This window comes from Haemaphysalis longicornis, unplaced genomic scaffold (genome assembly GCF_048455015.1).
Source record: "Haemaphysalis longicornis isolate Haplotype H1 unplaced genomic scaffold, Haemaphysalis longicornis Haplotype H1 scaffold_10, whole genome shotgun sequence".
In the NCBI taxonomy this organism is placed as follows: Eukaryota; Metazoa; Arthropoda; class Arachnida; order Ixodida; family Ixodidae; genus Haemaphysalis; species Haemaphysalis longicornis.
In genome coordinates this window covers 47690976-47718163 of record NW_027526204.1, presented here as the reverse complement: position 1 = coordinate 47718163, position 27188 = coordinate 47690976, and the positions used below count along the sequence as shown (strand labels likewise).

General features: G+C 45.3%; 1 protein-coding gene and 1 non-coding gene across 3 annotated transcripts in view; one reads left to right on the top strand and one right to left on the bottom strand.

Annotated features, from left to right (window-relative positions):
* The window catches only part of LOC144158458 (ATP-binding cassette sub-family C member 2-like), a 72183-nt gene extending 50853 nt beyond the window's left edge, over positions 1 to 21330 (bottom strand). The window contains exons 1-9 of one of the 2 annotated variants that reach the window (XM_077689339.1): positions 21160 to 21330; positions 20524 to 20621; positions 15991 to 16149; positions 10032 to 10166; positions 9320 to 9460; positions 6551 to 6685; positions 5848 to 5909; positions 4461 to 4577; positions 1544 to 1675 (exon numbers count right to left, since the gene is read on the bottom strand). In XM_077689339.1, the coding sequence (XP_077545465.1) occupies positions 1544 to 1675; positions 4461 to 4577; positions 5848 to 5909; positions 6551 to 6685; positions 9320 to 9460; positions 10032 to 10166; positions 15991 to 16149 (881 nt within the window). In that variant the 5' untranslated portion in view covers positions 20524 to 20621; positions 21160 to 21330. The remainder of the gene's footprint in view (positions 1 to 1543; positions 1676 to 4460; positions 4578 to 5847; positions 5910 to 6550; positions 6686 to 9319; positions 9461 to 10031; positions 10167 to 15990; positions 16150 to 20523; positions 20622 to 21159) is intronic. The other variant, XM_077689338.1, reaches the window with a different exon arrangement.
* On the top strand, positions 18387 to 18459 carry Trnat-cgu (transfer RNA threonine (anticodon CGU)). The gene has a single exon. It is a non-coding gene; the product is annotated as a tRNA-Thr (tRNA).
* Positions 21331 to 27188: the final 5858 nt, after the last annotated feature.

The window sequence follows — 27188 nt, the reverse complement described above, 5'->3', positions numbered from 1 at the left end:
GGCAAGTACCTCTTTGCACATCCCTGCCGATGCCCATGGCTGAGCATTCGGTTAGGTTTTCAGATATTTTTTCCATGTGGTATTTCCTAGAGAGTGCAACAAAAAGTTGTAGCTTTATATGCCCGTTCTCGTCGCCAGGCTTCTTTTACTCCTCTCGTTTCCTTTGTGTATTCAATAGACGCAATATGATGTACGGAAGTACTATATCAATTTACGGCTTTTGTTCATTTAGATACCTGCGCGTTTAAGTTACAATTTTAATTTCATCAAAGCCTTGCTCAGACCTCAAACAATATTCGGTTTTTGACCCGCATTTTATCTTTTCTTTTTTCCAAGCAACACTAGCTTTCAAAGCTAAAGGGTTCGGGACGGTTCCATGTATTCCCGTTTTATCTAAAAAAACTGATGTCTCATAATGCGCTCAAATGTTCCGGCCGGAAAAGTGTTGTTTTGACATAAAATTTTTAGAAATTCTGCAAATATTCGCGCGGCTAAAATGGGTCCCTCCACACAAGCTACAATGCCACCACTGGTCACGAAGCCAACAAAAAGGATAAAACTATTTGGCAAATTATTCGAAATTCAAGCACTCGGATCGCACGTAACCACTGAAAGCTTTATAATCGCACAAGCGTAGCATATTGTGGGTAGTTTTTGTACGCAGTCAACAGTGGTACACACTAGTAGCTGCGGCGCCACATTGGTCCTGTGAGGAATACCCGGATGAAACTACGCTGTTTGAACTTACTTCGTTACTTCCTAATGCAATTACTTACACTTCAGGAATGATTTGCATCACCATAACTCGACGTGTCAATCGTTGGAAGATCTCCCATCTTGCATTTTAGCTTCAGACTGTGCCTAAGCCGTTAGAGAGCAAGACCTGAACGTTTTTTAGCTGTGACCACGCTTCGCTCCGCTTCGTTTTCTTCTTTACAACACAAAAATCCAGAAAAATTGCTCTCAAAGGGGCGCGGTTTGAAGTCTTCAACCGGCTCCTTTTAAAGTCTTCAATTGTGTTCAAACCGCAGCATTTGTCCCTCTTTAGATACGGCCACTTCTAAAATAAATCCTTACTGAAATGCCAACAAATATATGTAAGCAATGGCACGCAACTTAATTATTCCTAAAATTTCTAAAGTAACTACTGGAAGCGCTTCGGGGCAGACGAAAGCGCGGGGGAAGCGTTGCCGATCTGCTTCCGCACTCTATGCACCTTTTATTCTACGCCTCTAGAACGTTCTACCAGGTACGAAATGATACCGGACCAGGACCACGGGAGGCTGTACTAGATAGGTTCAACTATGCCAGATAAGGCTTCCTTGGACACAAACAGCATTTCCTCACTAGACAAGGATTTAGCGACCCTGGTTGAGCACATTTGCTAAAGACCTCCCAATGATTATACAGTTACACTATCGGCATTCAGGCACTCGATAGGTGTGGCAGCAGATCTTTGGGAAAGGCCTCCTGCAGTGGACATAACCTGGCTTAAGATAAAGATAAAGAACTGCTGTAAACTCTGCTGCGAAGACCTACTTACTCGAGAGCAGGAATTCTTGCGAAGAGACAAGCAAAGTACGCCGCATTGGTGAGCCCAAGTCTAAGAAGGTCTATCCACAATACTTTCATCACAGTCATCACAAACATCCTGCGATGTCCTGGGCGAATACGGCTAGAGAAACAGTAAAAAGATGGGTTCATATCGCAATACAGTCTTAAGAAACAAGTCTCTATCACCCATCAAGGAGAGGTAAGGATGATAGAGCATATTTCAACACAGACTCAGCGTTGTCATTCCCGCGACAACAAGCTCTTACGCCAAAACCGACCGGTTCTATTTTGGCAAATGTGTATTATTTCAAAGCCCAAATTAGTGTACACTTATATTAAGGCAAACAGAACTGCGATAAAGCACCCTTTTATTAATCAGTAAAAAACACAATCAAGTGTGCCTTCAAGACTCTTGGGAACAACATACAGTACGTAAACGGAATGAACGAAATCAAAGAGGCAAAACACAATAGCTCTCCCGTTTCGTCTGGTACGCAAGCGCGCTGTTTGTTTTCAATCAAAATGCCATACCAACTTTCCCAACTTTCAGTGTTTCTTCAGTGTGATCAGAAATAGCAAAATCTAATCTGATTGGGACACTTCTCGTCACCTCCGATGAGAGTTTTACGCGCATTTCTTGGATGGGTTTTGATACCGCATGGTCAAAAAAACCAACAGCCCCGGTATAAAACCTCCTGCACCTCGTACCACCTAATATTTGTTTGGTCTATGATGCACGTCTCTTTGTAGCGTAAATCACAAACTCTTTTTAGGTTTCCACTTACAAAGAACATAAAGGTAATTCAGAAGAACCGTCCTCGAGATAATCAATACGGAGTACCCACAATGTTAATTAATTGGAAATTAGGGTAAAATCTAGACTTCGAAAGGTAAATTTGAGCGCTAAGAGCGTAGACTGTTCTGTGTGCATATTCTGCCTTTCTCATTAGCGGTCTTCGTTGTTGCTATTTCTCGAAGGATCCCCAACTGTTTTCTCAGTCCTCCGTCGCTGGAATCGACTGGTTCTACCGCAGATGCGCTCAGAGTACTCTTCATAACACAGGACTTTGAATGTCAACTGCAAGGCATATTCTCACTGTAGCAAGATTGTCTGTGCGTGTTTCCGAACAAAACACCGATTCCTGTGAGCAAACATTATTTTTATTCTTTTATTCCCATCGCATGTGCGCCCAAACGGGATGACCAGTTTAAGATTTTTTTGTTCTTTAGCACGAGAGGGCTACGTGCGCCACTAGTTTGTATAGCACCTGTCGCTATGTCTTAGTCAGTTCTGTCGGTCAGTCGAGGTGACAGTGCGAAAGAGTACCCCGCGATAACTAGAGTCACCTGGCAACACCCAGGGGCGTCAGGCATGCTGTGTCCAGCGGTTGACCTTTGTGCTAAAGAAGCTGCACAGGATGCACTGAGAAGTTCAGCTTAAGTGCATATTACCGGTTCGGACTGCTTCGCTTTATAACCTCGTGTGTGCATTTGCAACGACCGATTTAATGCTGTGGTGGCACACTCATCTCGCTGAACAACAGCGTAAACGATCCGAATCCTAACGTACGTCCGTTAACGTCGAAGGGAGGCAGTACAACTTGTACTAGAGTTTTAAGACGGGCTTGTTGGTTCATACTGATGGCAAAAAAACCGCCCAAAGAAACTAAACGGAAGACCAGAAAGAGACAAACACGGGTGCTGACTAACAAGTGAATAAATTTTATCGCGCGCAGGCAATATAAGAAGACCCAGAAAGAACACTAAAAGAAGATACAGTTAAGATCGGAGAAATGCTATCTCCTTGGGCAACAAGTCGACAGACAGCGAGCAGGCGCATGCGTCAGCAAACCGTCACTCGACTTGTTGCCCAAGGAGATAGCATTTCTCCGATCTTAACTGCACCTTATTTTAGTGTTCTTTCTGGATTTCCTCACATTGCCTGCGCGCGATAAAATTCATTCAGTTGTTTCACAGCGCCCATGTTTGTCTCTTTCTCGTCTTCCGTTCACTTTCTTTGCGCTATTTTTTGCCATCAGTACAACTTGTAAAAAATTGGCAGGAACATATATAAGAATAACCAAGCAGCACTGCCGGCACTCGAGCGCTACCACTTGTATTTACAATAGTTCAAGCGTCCATGAAGCGAAAATACGATTGTAGTAAAGAGCGCCTTGTCCCAATAACATTGATGCCAATTTTATCACAAGCTTCAAGCAGGTAAGCTAGACAATAAAGAAAGTACATGAAGCAGTGGCGAATGAGTAGATACTCCTCACGATCTCTCTATGAAGTCACAAAACATTTAGGTGGCTGGCTGCCACCGAGCGAAGCCACCACCGATACACCGGACTGGACAATGGAAGTAGGGCTTCTATTGCCACTAGATTGAATTAATTGAATTTTAACGTGCTGTTTCACGCTAATGGCAGTCTTTTATTACAGGCCTCTACTGAATCACTGCTTTCCCTATTGCGCCACTTTAGCGCGACGCCTAAAAGTTTTAATTTCAACTTGTTTTTATTTTTTGGTGCAAAAAACAACTCCTGTGGCTCCAATAGAGCCGATGGGTAGGTTACGAAACGTTAGTTCTTTCAAACCCAACCAGGTTGTATTCGGTATTTATGGCCCTTTAAACAACATTTAGTCTTTTCAGTTTTTACCCATTACAAGCCTGGCAAACGGGCTTTTGCCTTTGCCTGTTTAAATACTGCTATTAGCTAGTGAAAAAGAGGAGAACATCAGACCCGGGTTCGAATTTTATGGGATCAAGCATGTGGTTTTATATACTTGCGTTTTGCGGCAACCAATTTTCGATCGGGGAACTATAACAACCACAGCAGCAGTGGCGGGGGCGCTTTCGCAAAATCAGGCACCTAAGGTTTTCGTCCTGAGTGATAACTTACTGAGCTGAAAGCCGTGCGGTGATGGCTCCCACGAGCCCAGTGCAGCGCAGACATCTCCGTAGCAGCGGCAGCGGCGTGGCTACAACTGTCCCCTTCTGCACCGCCTCTTTGAGCAGCCTGTATTCAAAAGGCCGAGATTACTAAATTGAATCATGAAAATAAATTCCAACTTTGAATTATGCGAAACGTTGGAAAGTCAGAATAAGATCATGAGAGTTTCTAGCGATTAGTATACGTGATAAAGAACAGAGACAACAGAAAGGCTGCTCCCTGATCACCTAACCGGGCTAGTTCGTGTGGTTTGTGGTTACCGTCGAAAGCTGTTGCCAAGAAAAATGACTGCGACCCCCCTTCACATCCACCATAAATCCACTCATTTCTGTCGCAAGGTTTTTAACCTGCTAAATTCAGAAATAAAGACGTAAAAAAACATGCCTGCGGGATTACAGGTAGAGATGTGGTTCCTTTCAATTGCGTCATGTTAATTTTAGTGCAAGGCAGCAGACCGGTTATTTTCCACCAATGACGCAATTGCATATATGTGTTGCAAGGATTCGAAAAATTGTCAACATCTGTGATTTTGAGGTGGAAAAAGAGCACGCGTTGAAGCGAGAATGGAGCTGAGTCAGTTTTCAAAGGCTACTTCTTACAAACCAAACAGTGACAGTTTGTCTTTAGAGTCAACTAAAAGTTTTTTCTGAAAACAAAACTCCGAAAGACATCAAAATGAAAACGTTCAAGAGGGCGATATCAATAAAAAGTTGGCCTAATGGGGAAACACGTCCTATTTAGCAGAAACAGCCCATTTTAAAGAATAAATTAGAAATCAAACACTACATGTATATTGCAGAAACCCACATATTTATATTCGTTTCTGTCTCTGAGGAAAAAAACTAACAAAGAAAATTTACGTGCTGTTCTTAATTGCCTGTGATAATAAGACTCTCGACGTAACAGCCATATCGTGAGCTATGGACATAAAAAATGGCTTGTCACGCAGTTCGGCTGGCTTAGACGTGAAATGACGTCATTCTTTAAAGTTATTACGACAGTTGCAGCAACAGTCTGAACCTGACCCAAAACATTTATTATCGTAGGGGCTTGCAGGGGCAGTCATGTGGCGCATCATTTTTGGACGCCTGTAAAGTTTATTTTGTCAGTACCTTCCCGCATTATTATTGTTTTTTTGGCTCCTTCATATTAATCACCGAAAAAATGTCTGTTATTGGAGAAGTGCATTCAGATACAGTCACGTTTAGGTACTAAATACATTGAGCTACACCCGTAGAGCTGCCAACGACGTCTTCAATGGGAAGGTTTGAACAATTTATCCTAAGCATTCAGGCTGGTGATAAGCAATACAAAAAATAACGAAAGTTCCACTTACGGATACAAGAACAAGCATGTCTGTCGGTTAATCACTGAAGCCGTATCTTCGTTGGTCACCTTCTGCAGCAACGAAATATTGTTACTCTTTAAATATATCTTCGAAAGCTTGATCAAATCTGGAGAATTGGCAAACAAAACCTTAACCCTAAAGTTTGTGACGCGCAATAAAATGCATCCCAAGTTCGGCCCGGTGACAAGTAATGAGGTCTTCATTTTGTTACCACATTTTTGTACTGTTATAACAAAGCCATTTCTTTATACAAGGAGCTTAGGGGCTCTTTGTTCTTTCCTTATAACCGCCTTAAAAATAGGTTTAGTTCACTCCGTTTTGCCTTAAGTGATCTTGCTGCTGCCTTCTCGGGATTCTACGCAGTTTGTAGTTGGCGTTTAGCCATTTTATAACAATCTATGTTAGGCAATATGCCTCTCAACGTTGTTAGGTGTGCAAAATAAGACCTATCTCTTAGACTTACATGCGCCCTATATTTGCTATTGCAGGCTTTACTCGACGTACACGCCGGCACTGCACAGCCTTTGTCTCGTTTCAAATGTACCCTATAGGGCTCCCACACTTGTCACAACTGGAATTGTATTTTAACATTTTGTAGCAATGGTGAAGGGCAATATTTGCAAGACAAATGTAAGCTCCATTGATCCGGGCTGTTATGGCTGTGCCATCCTGGATCTCACGGGAAACTCACCCTTGGTCGAGTTGGCCTCTTTAACACCAAATCTTGGAGCTCGGACGCAAGCAAATTTCCAGCCACTGCCGCTGCCAGAACAAAACTGATGATGACTACATTTTTGTCGAAATCTGAAGATGACGTATTGATTTCCTGTAAGTAAAGCCAACAAAACCATTTCATGCTTAAACACATGTGGTTTAAATACTTCCAAGCTGTAGAGCAAATTTTATGTGTTTCACATGCTTCTGTGAATAACATTATCACAAGTGACCTATAATGAAAGCAGTAAGCTTCTTAGTTACCGTGGATGGCTAGGCAACCCAGGATCCATAGTAACTTCCCTAATTTAGGGATGCACCCTCCTGAAACGTTCCTTATATACGGAATTATGGGAATGCGGAGTACATTCCTAGCATTACACAAAGCCGCCACAAAACAAGAAAAATTTTTGAGAACCACATGAAAATAAAACAGTGCATGCCTGTTGAAAACTTTAACACCTGTTTTAAGCCTGTCTGATCACTAGAACCGCGAAATCACTGTCCGTGTGAATTCCGTATATACGGAGTATACGGAAATCATACGGAGCGTGATTTTGCTTATTTTTGAAGATAACAACACGAAAGCTGAGCCAATCGTTCAAATTGTGCGAACTCATATATTCCCCTGTTTCTGGAACTAATATCTACATTCATTACGCTTGGAGGCGTAACACTCCGTATGAACTCCGTATTTTCATAATTCCGTATATACGGAACTTTTTAGTAGGGTAGTTTGATTACCTTTTGTCAGCATGTTTTATGGCACCCCATACGGCCTGAAGCCGACTAAACATAGGTTCAGTGGAGTAGCCACCGTAACCTCCTTGCTTTTGCGCTCCAATACACAAAGCCTAGCAGCTGAGCAATGCGTTGAATAAGCCGCTGAGGTATGCAGTCACTTGTGGTAATATTCTTATTCTTTTGGGCTAAGACAAAACGGGTTTATTCTTAAAAGTGATTAAAAACGGCAGCTCAAAAGTATGTTCCGTATAAGTTTAACCGTCAAAACAATTTTGCTCTCCTTTTGTGTCGTACACATATCTACCTTTGTAGTGCGTGATAGCGATTTCTGTTGGGCGATCAGGAGAACTTTTAACTGCGCTCAAATTTCTTTCCAGAGTTTTAGTGCCAATGAGTGACCAGGCACAAGCGCAAGCTTTGTAAGTCATTGGTTAAGGAGGAGAACTTCCGCAGCGCCGATAACAACAGTCCTTGGTGATTCGTCACCGGCGGTGGAATTACAGGGGCACGTCGGAAATCCCGCAACAGAATGACAGAATGGCAGAAATGACAGAAGGCAGCAGCCGCAACGGTCAGTCGCATACGAAAGGCACAGATACATAATTGAAGGCGTCTAAAACCGACTTGGAGTGAGCGTGTGGGGACAAATGGGGCGCGGGAAATGTTCAGCGCGAGCGCAGCAGCCCGCCAAGGTTTGGTCCCATGCGCCCGAAATCCCGCTTTCTTCTGCTCCTGAACTCAAGTTCGCGGGTTCACTTCCCGACCGTGGCAGCCACTTTTCTGTTGGAGACGAAAAGCGAAAACGCCCGCGTGTTCGACCTTTCGGTTAAAGATCCCTACGTGGTCAAAATTTGTCCGGAGCCCTCCACTACGGCGCGCCTCATAACCTGTGTAGCTTCGGTGCGTCAAACTCCATAATCAGTCAATCAATCAACATCCCACTATCCCGCTTAGTGCTGAGCTCTAGGAGAACCGTAAACCTTCAATTCGCAAAACAAAAGCCAACATCCCCGCCACTCTTCTACGGTGCTCTCACTGTTTGTTCCCCTTGGCCCTGTTCCACGAGTGGATGACGCTTTTAGTACGCGTGCTGCACGCAGAGCTTGCCTCGACCGGAATTTAACGTACCCGAAAGAAAATGCCCTTCGAATACTTCAACCTAAGCAGGATGCTTTTCTTACCATATATGTAAACGGTCACTTGCCCGGTAATTACAAAGCAACGCAACCAGAAAGACATTAAACTGAGTTTAGCAGCGCTGACACGCAGTGTAGATGGCGTGGGCACCGAACTAGCTTTAAATGCTGCCAGAATAAAGCCAAAATAGTGACGATGAAGCAAAAATCCATAGGAAAATGGTCATCACGATATTTTCTGCGTGTGGCAGCCCCATATTGGGCGTACGCTGTGTTTACGGGCAAGCTTGGTATTGGGGATGATCAACCACTTTCCAAATGGTTTGTGGAGGATACAAGAAACAATAGTATAAAGACAAAGTGCACTTTCCATCGGTGCTGCTCTCAACAACATGGCTTTTTTTCTCGAACCTCAAAGAAAGATAGAAGCTCCGGAACTAGTAAGACTATTCTGAATCTACAGATAATGCACCCCACAAAAAGGAATTCTTTACACTCTAAGATAAGAGATTCCTGGACAAGCCATTAATGATTTCCCAGTTTCATAGTTTCAGCCACCATAAAGGCAATTATCGCTGGTACAATTTCAAGTGTGCTGTAGTTGCCAATGCCTGTGCCGTAACGTTGTCCCTCGAGAACGCCTTTACTTTTATTTGTGTGCATATTCTACATACCTTAACAAAGTTTTCCATCTAATTTGCAGTTCGAAAGCTTGAAATGGTTTTTTCTTATACTCTATACCTGTTCGCAACAAACCTAAAGACCTGCCACAATCTCGAACATGCTCACTATAAAATGCAAAACACCACCAGTTGTGCACAATATGGCTCAAACACACGGAAGTAGAAAACACCTCTCTTGCTTGCCTGAAGCTTGACGGCTCTCGTGTACTGGCTGAAGGCATCCAGCACAGACGCTGTCAGCAGCAAGCCTAGAAGCGCACACACAAATCCCGATGGCGGGAGGCAACGTTTCCAGCGCCTCCGAAGCACCAGGATGATTACGACCTGTGCGAGAAATTTTAAAGGCGAAAATAAACAGGATCCATTCAATTCTGTAAAGGCGGGTGACCAGCGCAGGCTCTTTGATGGTCATTTTACACAAGATTAACGTCTGCGTTTATTTAGGGTTGACGTCATTTTAGTTGCGCTAAATTCTACGGACCATGATGACTTCACGTTTAGACTAAAATGCCACAAAACACCGTACAAAATATTTATTTGCATTTCTGTGAGAAAAGGTCCCTTAAGTCGACTGGATGTAGTTTCCGTAGCGGTACCCTTGGCCCACGTTTAGATGAACATTAATACAACGGAGTTTAAACTTCACAGCTCTGTATACGTTAACACGCAGAAGCAAGCGCGCACATAAATTTGACAATATGGAATGTACGGGTGAACGCATATTAGGCTTGAAAGCCTTTCCCTCGTTCCAAACAAGAGTTTAGGCAGCGTCCAAGTCCTTCTGCCTGTACCCCCTTTAGAACAAATGGATCAACTGCTGCTGCTACAGAACCAGTTTGATTAATCGGGAAGAACTTAAAGTCTATCTCATATGGCGCATGAGACCATTACTTACCAGAGAAATCGCCATAGCAAAGTCCGATGCCACTTCGCCAAGCACGGTTGGGCTCCAGTACCCAGCCATGTCCAGGTCCAATACGGCCAAGCTGCCTTTCGCCACGGCCAACCCTGCGGAAGCCAGAAGCAACGCCTGCGCGGTGCAAACCATGTGTCATATGAGAAATAGCTGCAAATGAATCGTCCAAAATTGAGAACATTAAAAAAACGTTGGCGGCTTTCACAGCAAAGGGGCATATAGCTACTATCCGGCGGTGCTCGTTGTCCGTTCGCCTACGCTACGTGTCGCATTGCGTCAACACAAAAAACATTTTCGTCTCCACTTCTCTCCGAATGCTCCAATACATAATAAAAACTGTTAGGCCAAAATCGAGGCTTTTTTTAATCCACCTACATATATGTAAAATACAGCAGGAAGCATTAAATAGGACAAGCAAAAAACATTCGATTTCAAGATACCACTATCCTTTCGGTTTATGGCAACCAGCTGACTGGGAAACACATCGAAGCATTCAACATTAGAAAAAGGGGCGTTTTGTGCATTAGTGAACCGTGGATAGCACTGCATGAGAAAGAATTTTTGTTTTAAGTGCGAATGCTCTTTATAAGCGACCCCAAACCATCCACCGCCGGCATCGGCGGCGGCGGCGGCGTCCGCAGTGCTCCTCTATATTTAAAAAAGAAACGGCATCCGGCGCCAGGTTTCGATCCGAGGACTTCGCGGCCGCAGCGCGACGCGCTACCGACTAAGCCACGGACGCCACACTGATATCAGTGAGTAACGCGCCTTATATCTTTAACGCATTCAAACTACGTCGTCAGCGGCGTGCGTTGGCGACTCAGCGGCGTTATAGCGGCTTGATAACTGCGTGGTGTACACGTGATACTACAAACCCGATGGAAGAGAAGGCGGCGAGGCGGTGGGCTGCGGGGGCCGAGCGCAAGCGCCGCAAGCGGGCCGACAACCGTGCATTCGCACTTTCACATTCTCCCCTCGGGGAAATGCGGGGGAATTTTTTTTTTTGGATAGGTCAGTTTGAGATACGAATAATCTTCTGTGCGTCGTGAAGTTCGGGCACCTGGGGTTATGTTGTAGTATTTATGTGGTGTTGCGGTTTCAAAAAAATTAGTTGTGAGTACAGCGTCCTCCTGTCGTTTTATTCGCGTAGTGTCTGTGTTTTTACACTGTTTTTCGAAGATGTTCAAACTTAAGCATGCAGGAACTGCCGAAGAAAAAAAGCAGCAACGGTTTTCCGCGCCACTTAGGCATTCTCCCGAATCTCTGGTGGTCAGACCCACACCACAAAACTCCCGAATAACAGTTGGACCTGCAAAAGAGAGTCAAGGCAGGAGCCGTCGCTACTGGAGCACTGGACCGAGGATTCCATGGCACCTACAACTCACTTCCCTTCCATCTCCCACTCCTCCAACGGCCAAAATTTTCTTTGAATATATTTTAATCATTTCGTTCATATGGAGCTCTCCAAGGACACCTCCCGGAGACTGCCGGATTGACGGGGTCTGAAGTGACGGGCTTAGGATGACAGCAAAAAATTGGGGTAGTTTCGCACTAGAGCAGCGAAGACTGGAAAAACATCGTAGCTGACGGCGCCACCTTGCTTATTCTTGGTTAGTCCTAGTTTTTGCGTGGTTATGCTTGGAGACTCAGCCAAGTTTTCTGCGTGATTATGGTTCGAAGCTCGGTCAAGTTTTTTGCGTGGTGTCGTCGTTAGGACTCCAAGGAGAAATGAACACTAGGTCATTAAAATATGTACGGCCTCGATCAAAAGTTTGCGGACCAGGAAAATGGCAATTTTAAGTCATTTCTCTTCCGGTAGCAGCCCGACAAACTGCCGTGAGCATTTGAGATGTCGCATAGTTACTGAAGCAACGAAAAATACGGCTGGACGTGCGTCAAAAAGAACCCAAAATTTCTGCTTTCGTATTGCTTAAACTTTTCATCGTGGGTGTATAATGTACGCGTGCGCACCGGCTTTGCGGTGAAGCCCCGAACGAAATAATTTAAAGCATCTATCATTGTCCCCACCCCTTATTTCCGTTGATTGACTGATTATGCCGTTTAACGCGCCGACGCTACACAGGTGATGAAGCGCGCCATAGTGGAGGGCTCCGGATTAATTTTGACCACCTGATGATCTTTAACGTGCGCGGGAATCTCGTGCACGGGGGCGTTTATGCTTTTCGCCTCCATCAGAAAAGCGCCTGCCGCGGCCGGGAATAGAACCCGCGACCTCGGTCTCAACAGCGCAACGCCTTAGTCACAGAGCCACCGCGACGGGTCCTTTATTTTCGAATCGCAACTTATATATCCGTCACGGCAATTGACACGCGCTCTATCCTTTTTACTCTTTTTCAAGAGAAGTCACAAAGTGGGTACAACAAATATCTACACGCGCCCGCCTTCAGCCCACGTCATCTGCTTTAGGACATTGCAACTGCGCAGTTGCAGCGTTCAAATAAAAAAACGGAGGGGGAGGGCACTACGCCAGCAGCGCACCTGGCAGAATAAAACAGGCTTATCAGCTTAGCCAGTAGCCCTCGCTCGAAAGCATGATTCGAAGGCAAACGCAAGTGCGACGCGGCGAAGTCCTGATTTTGTTTATGATACCGGCACACGATGCAGTGACTGCTCACACGCCATTTGAATCGTCAGATTTCTTGGTTGCGTTCACCATGTCAGGAACAACATAATGAAATATCAAATTAAAACACGCTACCAAGAGCATGTCTCACAATGCCAGTGTTTCTTGATTCGCTGCTAATTGCATCACCTCCTCTTCTATTTTTGTGGGGGTAGAATATTATGGCCATCCCCTTTAATGGTGTTTTGAAATCTGCGTTCCAGATCAATTCAAGCACCATTCCATCGCGCGAGCGGTTGCCACAGGTGCGAACGGTTTTGCCTGCTCGCTGATGCCATAGCGACCTTGCTCAATGTGCTGCTCTTAGGACGGGGAAAAATAATGGCGCAGTAGCGCCAACACCGGTATTTCAAGGACCGAACTCCACACGGACTTCGGTTTCGCACTAACCACTTAAGAGGGAGATAAATTTAAAAATCGCAGAATATGTGGCAAATACAACCAAACGCCTGCGCCCCCCCCCCTAACATGTTTTTGGCTTTTCTGGCCTGCCTCCATGCACCGCGTACCACAGAATTTTCAGACACAAAATATTTAATGTTAACAAAATCTCGACACGCACCGCAGCAGTTGAAGTGGTAAGCAAAAGAGTTACGATTGTTTCCGTGACCTCAGAGGCTGCCTTTATTGTAAAAACGTACACGCCGTGAAGCACGAACACCCCCGAAACTGAGATTCTGTGTTAAGCTATTCAGCATTGGGTTCGTTAAAACACTGCCACGCTAAGCATAAAACGACGGTTAAAGCAGTGATGTGGCCTCACCAGGGTAACCCAATTATGGGAGACAAACCACGGTACCACGCAGACAAACAATGGTGCCCATTCGGGGGTAAAGAGCCCAGTTTAACCTAGACGGCTAGTAAGACAAACACATTACTTGGTAAGGTTAGAGGCCGGGTCAGATAACAATTCCTGCATTGCCTTTACGGATGAGGTGTCCAGAGCCGAGGACGATTGAGCCCCAACGTAACTACCCACAAGCTCAACTTTGCATCACTACCAAATGGCACATTGGTTTCATCGTTTCATCTGAAAGGCAGCATTTGCTTAGGGAATAGGAAGTATTTGCTTAGGTATCTAGGTATTTGCTTAAGTATATGCTGAGGGTTTCACTCACTGAGCACACTTTATATGGCGCAACGATTTTACCCAGGGTTCCCCGCGCGGAGGTGCCCGCTCACCGGCGGTTGCGCCCACGGTACGGCTTTGTCATCTGCTTTAGCGACGGTCGGTTTCGGGCTGTTTTGGTGCAGCTTCGCGTCTATTGCGCGCTGCCTTCGCAAGGCATGATTATCTTGCTCGACAGTACCTCCAGGGTAACCCGCACCTGACGGAATTAAGTGGTCGCACGGAAACATACGTTAAGGATTGGTTTTCAGAGCGGGAAAACAAAATGTAAAAACCACATACAGACACCTGGCCGCTAAAGACCCACCACCTTTAGCGCACTGCTTGCCAGCATTGGGACTCCGTTTTCTATCCTGGTGATTACCAATTCGGTTGTGTTTTGAGAGATATTACAAAAGGCGGAAGGAGCAAGTGGTCCTGATAAATAGCGATTATAAAAGTTCCCTCAGCTTTCTCGCGATTCTCAAACTTACCAAGCTAACTAGTTTCAATCGGTCTAAATGGGAATCACTAACCTCACATATCCAATTGCTTCGGTCTCTACGCTTGTGTAGCGAGGTGGTGTAGCCCCGAGCTAGCACATCAGGATGGCTAGGTTCCGCTGTCTCACCCTTGGAAACACGCTCCTATCAGTTTTTTTTTTTTTTCCGCCGATGCACGGCCGGGCTGCAGCGGCGTCCATCGCTCTATGCCGGCCGTGGCCGACGCTGCTGCATTCGGGACGCCGCCCCCGCGAATTCCAAGTAACGGCTGCAGCATCCCTCGTTTCACTCTGTGTAGAGCGTCGTGTGGGAACTCAAGTGACGTCGCATGGGCAATTGTGAATGTCGTATAAAACTTTGCTTTCCAACCACTTTCACGGCGTTGATTGTAGCCTCTTTTTTTGCTGTAGTAGTGAAAATCTCTCTCTCTCTCTCTCTTATGGAATTTCTAGTTCTATCTTTTTTCAATACACCATTGCCGTTTATTTTATATTTCAGTATTATACTGAGCCAGAGTGGAATGCTGAGTGTGGATGACTACCATGTATTCCATTTTGTCACTGAGTAATTTCATTGCAATGCATGTGATGCATTTCATCCAATGCATTCCATCCAATGCATGTGACCAAGTGACTTCATGGTCACTGCACGACAGGCCCGCAATATTGGATGCTGTATGTAAATCTAGCATAAGCCAGCCGTAAAAATGGCAGATTTTACTTTCAAATTTTCATTCATTATGCTACGGCGCAGTATAAATGGGGTCCTTCGCTCAGATGCGACATACAAATAGCCATCTGGCTTGTAAACATATCCCTACATCGCTTTGTATTATCACTGTTTTTCTGTGTACTGTTCCTTTGAAAAAACAAGCTCTCGTTCCCCTTCATCCTGTGTCGCCCTTTCCCGTGAAAAAGCGCACATCCTCTTGCTTGCGCACATGTGTACGCAAAAAGCATGAACGCACCCAGGTCGCAGGAAACGTAGAAACGTTAGACTGCAATTGCGAGCTTTGCGATACGATAGCTTTTCTCCGGCTACCTAACCACAAGCATTTTGGCACACCGGCCTTTTTGTCACTCGCTTCATATATGCTTCATACATACTTCATTATTGTTACAACTGCGCATCGAACAAAACACGTTACGGATATTTGATGCAATACCTAATTACATAAGTGACAGCAGCAGCGTTCCTTAACTTAATTGACGCAGTTTTAGCTTGGGCGATCGAGAAAACCAATTGAAAAAGCTGCCCAAAACTCGAGCTGGAGGCGCTCGAAGTACACCTGTAGCAAAAGGCACCGAAGTAGGGCTGGCGGCCGGGCGACAGCAGGAAAATTCAGTTGAGTTGAGTAAACCTCATTGCTTTCATCATGACAGGAGCGAAAGGGTAGGAGAAGAGCGTGACGGGTTAAGAGGGATCAGTGGAGATGGTGCTACATAACATGGGCGGCAAAAAAATCGTCTTTAAACGATATTTGACACGAAGCAAGGAAATTCGGGGCAATTTTCTTGTACGTTAAATTTGAAGTGTTCAGTTTTTTTTTATAATATAACCGCTTATAGGTTGAACTGTGCAAAGTTGAGGGCAATGCCTAACTTTAAAACAGATTGGCGCTAACTTCTTACGTTTACGGCCACAGGGGCGAAACACGTCGTGCGCGCTCTCAGCCAGACTCACCATGTGAGCAAAATCGAGTAGTGTCCAGTAAGGGCCACCCGGAGACAGAGGGTAGTTGTTCTGTGACGTTACCGGCCCTCCAAAGAGTCCCAGGATGACGAGCGGAGAACACTTGAGGAGGAACGAGGCCACCTGCGCTGGTCGAAATGTGTCCGCCATCTGCGGGAAAGCGAGTTTCTGTTAAAGTTTAAAAAATAAACTCACCAGGCTGGCGTATGTGAGATCTGCCTCTGCTCAGAAGAGCTACATACGATGCAGGGACATCAGCTTTTGCATTTTTATTTTCGGATATACATAGTGACTTGAATTCTGAGGACTAAGAAAGAATGATAAGCAAAATGTCCTAAAATAAGAAGTGATAATCAGAAGCAAATATTCGGGTTCTCTCCCTACAGAGGCTTATGGAATGCTGCACGCTATCAGAGGAGTGAAAGGCGGCAGCATTGGCGGGTTATTTCAAATACACCTACACAGTAAACCAATGAATGAAGTGCTTTGGCCTTAACAGCACATAAATGCCTGCCATCAGAAGTCACCACCGACACGTGCGCAAAAGTTCAGAGTACATGACGAAAGCCGTCATTGTGCTTTACTACATATTACTAAAACATTGTGTTTTACTAAATAAATTACTAAATACGAAAACATCGAGCATTATTTAAATATTTTCTTCCCAGAAGCATCAATGAAGTATTTTTACAAGACTTCATATACATTGTTCAATTTAAAAATGAAATAAAATGAATCTTTCGGCAAGAATTGACCCAGTTATGCGTAGCCGGAATTCCAAATGAAAGAAGCTTTGCCAATAGTGTTATTATCGAATTTAAGTCACACAAACAAAGGTGACAAAACGAGGTAAATGTTTTTACTATCTTCGTAAATATGAGAACGCGACAAAATGCTCCTGTAAGTTCATCATCGACAACGCCTCATTATGGTGAGCCTTCTCCCTGACATATTCTTCTCCGCACCATTCGTAGCCCCCGGATCTCAACTGATTCTTTCTTAGAATAGCGCAGAGGAAAGCAAAAGCCAAGTGAACGGACGTGATGGCTATGTTAACACGTCTACCTTGTCACGTCCCTTTAACTTCTTTGACTTCTTTAGAGTCTCCTAACGGCCCATTACCATGTGCGCTCAGAAAGAAGCTCTTATGTTGTGTGTAATAATGCACGAAACGTAACTTCGACACTTTGCCAGCGTTTGACCTCGCGGTTTCGCCTTACGAATTTTGCAGGTTTTCAAGAGAGCAGAATAGCTGCTGGAGGGGTGTCCAGCACTCGGCTGCATACAAAAAGCTCACTAGCCTTTATTCATACCCGAAATCCGTCCCAACGCCATTAGAGAGCAACTTCTGATGAATTCCAATCGACCGTTTGCTTTTAAAAGCAAGCCAACAGGATTCCTATGCCAGCATGAAAAGGAGCACAAATTCCGCTTCGATCTGTCCATTCCACGCTCCCTTTCGTCATCGAAACGCTGTGGAAAAATTCAAGATAAGCCCTTTTAAGCACGTGGTCGACAAGGCGTGACTCAGCAATTGCAATTTTTCCCTGTTACCCGCTGAGAAAAAATAATACTGTTCGGAAGCATCACTCTAGGAAAGCACGAGGAGCATTGGATTAGTTTGGATCGGATCGGATCGGATCGGACTGGATTGGCTTGGCTTGGCTTGCTTTTGATTGGAATTGGATTAAAATGGATTGGCTTGAAATAAATTGGATTGTGTTTAATTGAAATTGGGTCTGCAAAATCGCCGGTCTGCGCATTCCAATGGAGTGACGCCATAGCCGCGGCAGACGCACTGGCGCCGGCGCGTGCCTAGCTGTGCGTCTCGGCTGCGCAGTAGCCAAGTCTGACGCTGCGCCGGAGCCGCTTGATAGCCGTTTCGCGTGGCTCTTGGACAGCCGTGCTACGCATGCGCGAGGAGCAGTTACTGGACTCGATTGGATCGGATTGGATTGGAAATCGTTTTAGCACCAGTAGGCATGTTAATCAGCTAATCCTACACAACCAGGAAACCTAAGAATAACCACCTGTACCTGTACCTCAGCTCACGCTACGTATACCCTGGCATAGCCGAGCTAGACCACTGCTAATTTTTCCGCATTCTGCCATCAAATAAGCAGAACACCAAAGGCCGATTTTACTCTAGACTTTGCACAACCAAGCAGGACATATCGATATCGACCTTCTTTCTAACCCCCAAGCACGACTCGAGCGTCTACGACATATCGATATCGATATTTTGTAGACGCACGAGTCACGGCCCGGGTGTTAGAAAGAAGGTCCCGTTCACCCCGAGTAGTCGGAGTGGCTTTGGCTACCACCCTCAAGTGCAGGAAAGAATTTCCTTGACATAAATACCCGAGAAAGTGAAGGGGAGCTCAGCCCCGCCGATAGCGTAGTGGTCATCGCACCAGACGCGTATTCTGGAGGTTGTGGGTTTGAATCCCACATGGCGGGCATGCTTTTTCCCCTTCCTTTCTTTGAAAAATCTGTATGTGTTTCAAAGATAATAAATGACCTACCACATTGTTCCCTTGGCTTCCCTTGAACTTCTTGACTGATTCCCCTTATTTGTTTGTTTGTTTATTTATTTATTTATTTATTTATTTATTTATTTATTTATTTATTTATTTATTTATTTATTTATTTATTTATTTATTTATTTATTTATTTAGAAATCGAAAAACCTGACATTAACATAATGTGACAACTAAGTTGTGGAGGAAGAAAGCCGGGCGTTCCATAGGTACCCTGATGGAGGGTTCGACAACAGGCAACTCCGGAAACTTGACTGCGAACAATACAAACACTTCAGCGAAGAAGTTCGACCTTGAGCTTCGCGGGGATCCAGGGGAATTGCAGATCAATTCTAGCCGGCACAGCGATGACAATCATGACACTGCAATGCAAGGCTCACAGGAGCGCAATAGTCTTCCATATAAATTGTTTTTACTCAACTGTTTATCTAAAGAGACAAAACAAATACCTTCGATGATGTCGCTTAGAATTCTGTGCGCAAGGTATTTGCTATTAGCATGGTGTCCGGTCCTCCGCGTTTTACAGTCTCCAGAAACTTGTACCGACGTTTTGTCTACCTGTTCACCCAGTAATCGGGATGCGGATGATGAGGAAATCTTAAAGCCAACTACAAAAATTGTATTCTCTAGAGTTCATACTCGCTTGCCAAATTAGTTGGTATGTTTCGAAGAAGGGGTGATATTTTTTTATCAATATTACTAGGTATTCAGACAGCAGCACAGGTCCTCAGATTTAAGGTTGTGGGGATCGCGACTTTCATGCGAACCCCTTTCTGGCTAGCTTCCCATCGCGGCCGGCGTGCACACGCGCCTCGCTCACGCGACGGGAACCATACGGGAGGGCGCCAGCGACCGGACGGTTTGTTGTCGCCCTGGTGGAGGCGTTGACCCTTTTCCCTCTTTTTCCCCTCTGCCTTACCCGAGAACCAGTTCTTCCTCGATACTATCGCCACCAAAAGGCGAGGTGTGGTGGGTTGTCGGAGGACGTGAGGACGTTCTCTTGTCTTGGGGATCCGGTAGCGCGCGGGCGTTTCGGCGCGCTGGTCCTGACCTGGGGAACGCGCCACAAAGGACGCGTCCGGGCGAGCTGGGAGACTGCAACCGCGCTCGCACTGCGCAGCGCTCCGCTACTCCGGTATGCCATGGGTGAGTCGAACCATCTCGATCTCCAGCGTTGTTTAATGCCTCGCTCCCAGTGTTACCGTAATGGCCTACGATCAGTCTGTATGCAGTGTATTTCATTCGCACTTTGCAATAAATGCTGCCATTGGTGTTTTGCCCTCGCCGCCTCCTGCCTTTGTCTGCCTCCGCAAACAATGGACCCGTCCGCAGCCGGCGCTCGTAAGGCATGTTAGCTGAGCGCGGATGGCTGCGGGGTGGGAAATAACTAGTGTGTGAAACGTAGAATCTCACAAGGTCACTACCCGTTGCAAAAATGGTACGATGAATCATTTCACTTGCGGAACTGTGTAACATCCTGAAAAATACAGGTTTCTTCATACAGGTAGAAAGAGGTGAAAAGACAAAAAATATCTGCGTCGGGGCTTCTTTAAAAAAATGTTATTCAAATAAAAATATTACATGGGTCATGAATACCCATAAATACACAGTGTAAGAATGGTTCCGATAATTTGTGGTATCGAACTAAAAGTGGTGTCCGTTCAGTGCATTGAAAGCCGAGTGGGCAATCAAAGAAATGTTTAGGTCAGGAGGCGTAAACTTCATCTGTTAAGAAGGCGCTCAAGTATACCGATAGGATCAAGAAACGCCAACGCCGAGGAAATGACCATAGAACACATTTATTATTCCCGTTTTTCTTAGGAACTCATTCAAGGAATCCACCCAGAAAAAAAATCAGAAACAAAGCTTCAGGCTCTCCGCCATCACTACATTTTATCTCAGCAGTCTCAATGAGTGCGGTTGCTATTTTATCACCACTGTGTCGAGGAGTCATGATCGATTATAAACATGCAAGGTGTCTTACCTCTGTGAGTTCTTGGACAAGCCTCGACTGGTTGCGTTGTTATAGTCTTTTACCCTACCAGGCACCTGCTCCAAATTTCACACGCTACCAGGGGAACCCTACAAAGTAAAGATAAATTTTAGATAAGAAATAACTATTCATATTCACAGGAATATGACACATCGGACTCACACATATTCTGGTCAAGTGTGAACAGATCAGCGTTTTTCCTATTTTCTTCAAAATTCTAACCTTTGTGCGAACATTTTTTTGTGTATATGCAGTTCCGGCTGTGGCAAACGGTCCATACAACCACCGTTTCAACGACACTGATTCAGGACCCTTATCATATCATGCACAGTCATCGATCAACGTGAACAAAGTGTTTTGAAAAAGCGAAGGGGAAGCAAAGAGAACAATGCATGCATTTATGAAAACTTGTCTGTTTAGTTGAGCTTTTTTTGCTTGGAGCCGTTAAATTGTGACTGGACTTGCTCGTGTATCGCGTGCATATTCTGTAATACACAAGAAAGGGTCGTAATAATAACGGCAAAGACCTCCTGAGTGAAATCACTGAAATCACTCCCGTAGCACGTCCACATGGTACGTCGATATAAAAATCGGTTCACCAACAATCTCGTGTAAAATCACCCCTACCTTTTACGTCCACTTCGATCCGCTTTCGGGCGCACGTTTACTGCACATCGCGCGGAGTTTCACATCCTGCTTCCACAAACTCGCTCCGTCGAGAGCGACCTTCTATGCGCTGTGAACACGTGTCGGAGTCTGAGGTCGCAAATGAATGAGCTCGCACAGGAAGCACTGGTTTTTGAACTGTGTGTCGTCACTCGGGGAGGAGAGTTACACCAACAGATGAACGTTTTATTTCTAAAAACGTTCCGCGAAGCACAGCGTGCGTGCTCTGCAGAACATTTACTTTTTTTGTCGAGTGAAATCCAGGAAGCTTTGGAACGACGGCTTCCGCCAAACCAAAGTAGCTGGACATTTCCAGCGGAAACGCAACGCCAGCTCACCGTTTCAGTTTTAGGCACAAACCTGTACAGCCCACGACCTCTCCTACGGAAAATAACGTGCTTTCTTTTAATTAGTACGTGAAAGATGAATGGGGCTGTTGCGAAACTTCAGGTTCTCAATTTAATAAAATCGTCATCCAATATAATCCAGGCGCCAGTGAATTTATTCCAAGCGCCATCTAATTCAATGCAGACGCCATGTAATTTAGTCCAGGTGTCAACAAATATAATCCCAGAGCCAATCAATTTAATTCCTTCGCCGATCAAATTAATCCAGGTGTCACAAGAATGTGCTGGATGGTTTTGTGCGAAATTAGGCGCAGCTTTGCGGGCCTCGTTGGTGTGGTGTGGTGAAAACGTGGCATTTCATGACCTATTATGTGCAAAATATCATATGCCCGCAGCTTAATGGGCATTTACTAACACCCGTAGACCAGGAGAGCGGTCTCGTTTGAGCCGTTGGTGCCATGTGCTGATCGTGTGCGAGATCGCCAGAAGTATCGTTTGCTCGCGTACTGTTACGCCAGCAGATTTGCCAGCGTATTGTTACGCGAGCAGACGACACTTCTGTCGCGAGCAGGCGATATTTCTGACGATCTCGCAGATGATATTACCATTTGGAAATAATGCTTAACGCTGCAGAAAAGCATTCATTAAATGAAAATCAGAATGCAAACGGCATTGAAGTAATGTCTTGTTATCAAAGGAGTTTCTCAAGGCATTGTTGCGTGTAGAGCAGACGGTACTTCGTACGTGTGTTATCGACGGGGCTCTCGCAGACGATCAGATCACCGCACGCGGCACCAACGGTCTGCGCTTGTTAGTAAATGTACATTAAGATGTTTGCATAAGATATTTTTCACAAAAAGGCTTAAGAAATACCGTGTTTTCCCCACACCACGCGTAACAAAGTCCGGAAAGTTGTGCCTTATTTCGCACAAAACACTGGAACATTCTTGTAGTAGCTGGATTATTTTGGTTGGCAAACGGATTAAATTGGTTGGCACTTGGATTACATTCGGTGGCACCTGGATTAAATTACATGCCGTGTGGATTAAATTAAACGGCGTCTGGATGCAATTGTATGGCGGTTAGATTAAATTGAGCGGGAGAATACATAGTTCTCAGTTTTTGTTGTTACCGTCGCCACGGGGAGCAATGCTGTGAGGTTTTGTTGCTGCGAGTTTCAAAGATACAGTCAGAAATTAAGCGACATACAGTATTTTATTGCATTGAACTCCAGTTAAGACGAACTCGAAGGGACCATAATGGGTTTTTCGTCTTATCATTCTTATCAGAAAACCTCCCCCGCCGAAAAAAGAATCGGCAACACAGTCATGTGCATGCAAACTGCTTCTTTCAAGACGATGAATGAAGTACACTTACAGAGGTGGAAAAAGTTAAAAAGATATTTGAGTGCCTAACAGAAGACAGTCTTCAGGATCTCTTGCCGGGTTGTATCCTGTCCAAGAGTCAGCGGAGAGCGTAAACCCGTGTTCTAAAGCAACAACGCAGCAGAAACGGAGAGGGAACCCCTGGCTTCCTCGGCGGTGACGCGGTGGGATTCGCGGCGCGAACGGACGCGAACTTACATGCTCCCACTGAGAAACGGCATTAGTCAGGAGAGCTGCTAAGTTCGCGAACAGGGAGTTTCTGTCGTCACTTTTTCTTGTTTTCTTTTTTATGCTCCTAGTTTTGCGCCTTTCTCCTCAGAGCAGAGTAGTCACAAAACTCTCCCACCTTTGTTATTTTTTTTTCATAGCTTTGCCGCTGGATCCATGGGTTGAAGTGTGGGAAGAGGGGTAGCTTTATCCACGCGTCTTTTTTTTTCTCGCTGCCTCTGTGCCTCCATTGCCCGAATACGCTTCGCGCTGGGATTTTATTTTACTTTTATTCCCCTCTGTTTGCGTGTATTCCCTGCCGCACCCCGCCAAGACTGCCATGTTCACTACACAGAATCGCCATGTGCGGTGGTTCCCCCGAAAGTTGTTTGTCTTTACCGAAGAGTACGTGCATGGCTGTTTGTCTTTAACGGATTCTTTTTTTTGCACTGCGTCCATAGAAAACCAAACTAACATTCCCACGTTATTCGGCATAAGCCAGACTTCGTCTTAACCGAGTTTGTCTTAGCGGGAGTCCACTGTGTATCAGCTTTTATACACACAAAGGATGTCTAGGCCAGGAAGGGAAAAGGCCAGTGAACGCAACCTCACGGAGGCCTTCACCTGAGTACATGCAACATGGCACAGCAACAGTGGCCAAGCAAATGGAAGAGGAAAAACACAAAACATTAGAGCTTGCTACCCAATATCTATGTAGGAGCAACAAAATGCTAGATTTTAATGAAGAAATTACCACCGCAATCACAGCAGGGCAGGCAAATCATTAAATAGCCAACTATACTCAGTTGCGCTTACAATTTAGGACCGAGTAATTTCCCATTCTTCACTTTAGCAGGAGCTGCGACGTAGCACATTCCAATAAATTTACAATAGCTGAGTGCATGTTTAGAACCTAGAGAATTTTTTGTGCTTATGTTTGCGTAGTATAGTTTGTTTCGGTAACTGCCATCTTAAACACCTCAACCGAATTTGCAGAAACAAGTCTGTATTTGGACATTTCGCGGCGAATATAGGACCAAGAAGATAAGACCTAGAGAAAACGCCAGAACCGTGAATGGCTGCTCTAACAACTCGTTGGTTAACCACTTTGTATCCAATGACCATACGTTACTGACGGCAGATAGAGAAGGATTTTTTTTGTGCTCCTCCCTGGAGACGAGTATGGTGAGAAGGCGCTGGTAGCCATTTATAAAAACTTCACAGAAGCACTGTTGAAACCATGTGAGGCAAAGAAGCAAGCTCTTGCGTTGCTTAGCGATATGAAGTTAGACCGGCTAGCCACGCTTCTCAGTAAGTCGAAAAAGGAGCCGTAGGAACTTCTATTCTCTGGAAAGACTCACACACCGGGCATCGCGCTTAGATTTATTATCACGTAAAAGAATTCATGACAAGAACCAGTTGAGCACGTCATCGTCATCTATGTCAGACCCGTTTCTTGCCATAGGTTCTGAACAGGTAGTTGAATATTTGTCCACGAAAAGCCTTTCCAATGTTTTGCGTTAAGTATTGAAGTCACCAATTTGTTCTACTCGGTTCTCCAAAAAAACTTATGTCCTGTGCGAAGTAGTGTATTACAGAAGAAAACGACGAGCTGCTGTTTTTTAACAGGTGTAGCAGATGGAGAAGAAGAAGATTTCCCTTCCGAGTTTCTTGGAATTTCTGAGCTTCTATCTGAAGTCTACCCTCGTAGCCTGGGGAGAAAGTGTTTTTATTCCGACATTGGTTCTCGCATGGCTCCTGCTTGAGTAACATTTTTCTGGCTGCTGTGAAAATCGTTCTTGAAGAAAAGTGATTGGAAACTGATCGTGAAAGCCTTTAGGTATGCGGATGATTCCCTCTTGGTTGTTCCTGACAGTGACTTCAAGCAAAGAATATATAACATCCTTCGTGCGTTTTAGGAGAATGGGCACGGGTTGGTTTTCTCCACCGATGTCCCCAAGGAAAGTCTTATTCAGTTTTTGGACCTGTCAATTTTATTCCAGGATAAGCACGTTTTGTGTCTATTCACCAAGGTCGAGGAATTAAGCCTCTGTTGAGTTTTTCGTTTTGCCACTCGAAAATGGTTAAATTGATCGTGATTACGATGTTTAACGTGCCGACGCTGCACGGGCGATGAGGCGCGCCATAGCGGAGGTCTCCGGATTAATTTTGGCCACCTGACGATATTTAACATGTGTCGAAATCTCGAACACACGGGCATTTCGGCTTCTCGCATCCATCAGAAAGTGGCAGGGGTAGCAATCGAACCCGCGTCCTTGGGCTCAGCAGCACAAAGCCTTAGCCACTGCACCACCGAGCCAGCTGAAACGGGTCAAGTTGAGAAATAGCTGTTAAGGGCCTCAATTCGTTTGTAAGGAACTCATGCGTCCACAGTATGGGTGACAGTTCGCTTGCCGAGTAAACAGACTATAACAGGCAGTTTACCCGGATCATGCCCTTCTTTCTACGGCTAAGTTTTTTTTTTTCAAGTCTACAAAATTCTGCAAGGTCAAGTCAGGCAAAGAAACACGTCCAGCGTTGTGTGATTATCCCGTATGTTCACGCACTGTCGCATAAATTTAAAAGCATAGAGGGCAGGTTTAGCATGGACGTTCTTTTCACGGAACATAATGTGTTATAAAAGCTTTATACCGCGATCGCCAGAAAGTAAAACAAAGCAATCGTGCACCCCTTCGTCAAACTACGATGATGGTTGGACGCGAAGATGCAGGGCTCCTCAAGAGCGTTAAATACGGCCATGCCTGGCCACGGTAAAAGGGTTTTTTTCCGCGGACGGAGATTATCAAGTTTCGTGGCCAACACTGCCAACAAAACGAGTTGTTTTGAATACTGTGCTTTTTCACGGTTATATGAAATCCCGCCCGCATCGCGTGGAAGATTTCCGCGACGCACTGGCTTGTTCAGGATTGCTTCCTGAGGTGCTCGCCTTGGGGGCGTTCCAGATGAGTCATGTATGGGCGGTGACCTTCAAATCGGAGCACGCTGTGAAGAAGACTTTGGAAGCCACAGCGAAAGTGAAAGGTGGCCACTTCGTCCCGGCCACCGACGAAAGTGCCGGGACGGTGATAGCGCTCTGACACTCGCAGGTTCACCGATCGATGGTCGTATGAAATGAAATTTGAAGTGAAACTTCTAGTTTAAACTACTTACTACTCTAGGTGACAAGGACTTTCCAACAACAGCCGATCAAAAAAGAAGAGTGACGCAATCGGCGATGACGGCGCTTTAAAAGAAAGCGAGTCCGGCAGACCGCTGGCTCGCCTGATGCGGTGCGCCGCTCCTTTGCGTACCTGCGCACTATGAGTGCGCTTTCATTAAATTGTGCTCGTTTGCGTCGCCGTTACGAATACATGGTGCAGCGTTAGCTTGCCGTTTTGTTGCGTGTCTCAGTGACAAATCTGAGTAAGCGTAAGAAGCGTGAAATCTGTTTTGCGATTCCGAAATTATGGCCGTAAAACAAAGTGGTCGGGCGAACCGAGAGGCCGCTCGCTTTCCTTGTTTGCGCTCACTTTACTTAATTACGCTCTTGCATCATATATTCCCAGTTCGCACTTAATAGGCTAGAATGAGGGTCAGCAACGTTTTGAAGTGTAGGGCGAGTTGCATCAGCCGACACGGTGGAGGGCTGGATGGCATATCGGGTGTGAGGGGGAGAGGGGCTTTGAATGCAAAGCGAAAAAATTCAGCGAATCGCCAGTAATACTTGGCAATAATCTGGCGAAGTGTGAAGACTGGGGACAATTCAACTGGAAGCGACCAATTTTCGGTTCTTGTCTCGCTGTCTAACCCCTTTTGAGGACAAAACTGGCGTGTCGGCGTTCAGATTGTTAGCGACGAAGATAACCAATAGAGTCAGTGATGATCGCATGTAAATATTCGGGGCCGCGCGCCGTGTATGCGGCTATGTTATGTTATGCAAATATAGAAGTAAACATTTCTGCAGACAGGGGGCGTGCCATTTGATGATTGTTTTGCGTCGTTTAATAGCACTTAATTAGTTTATTTGACGCAATGCCTCACCTACTAGCTA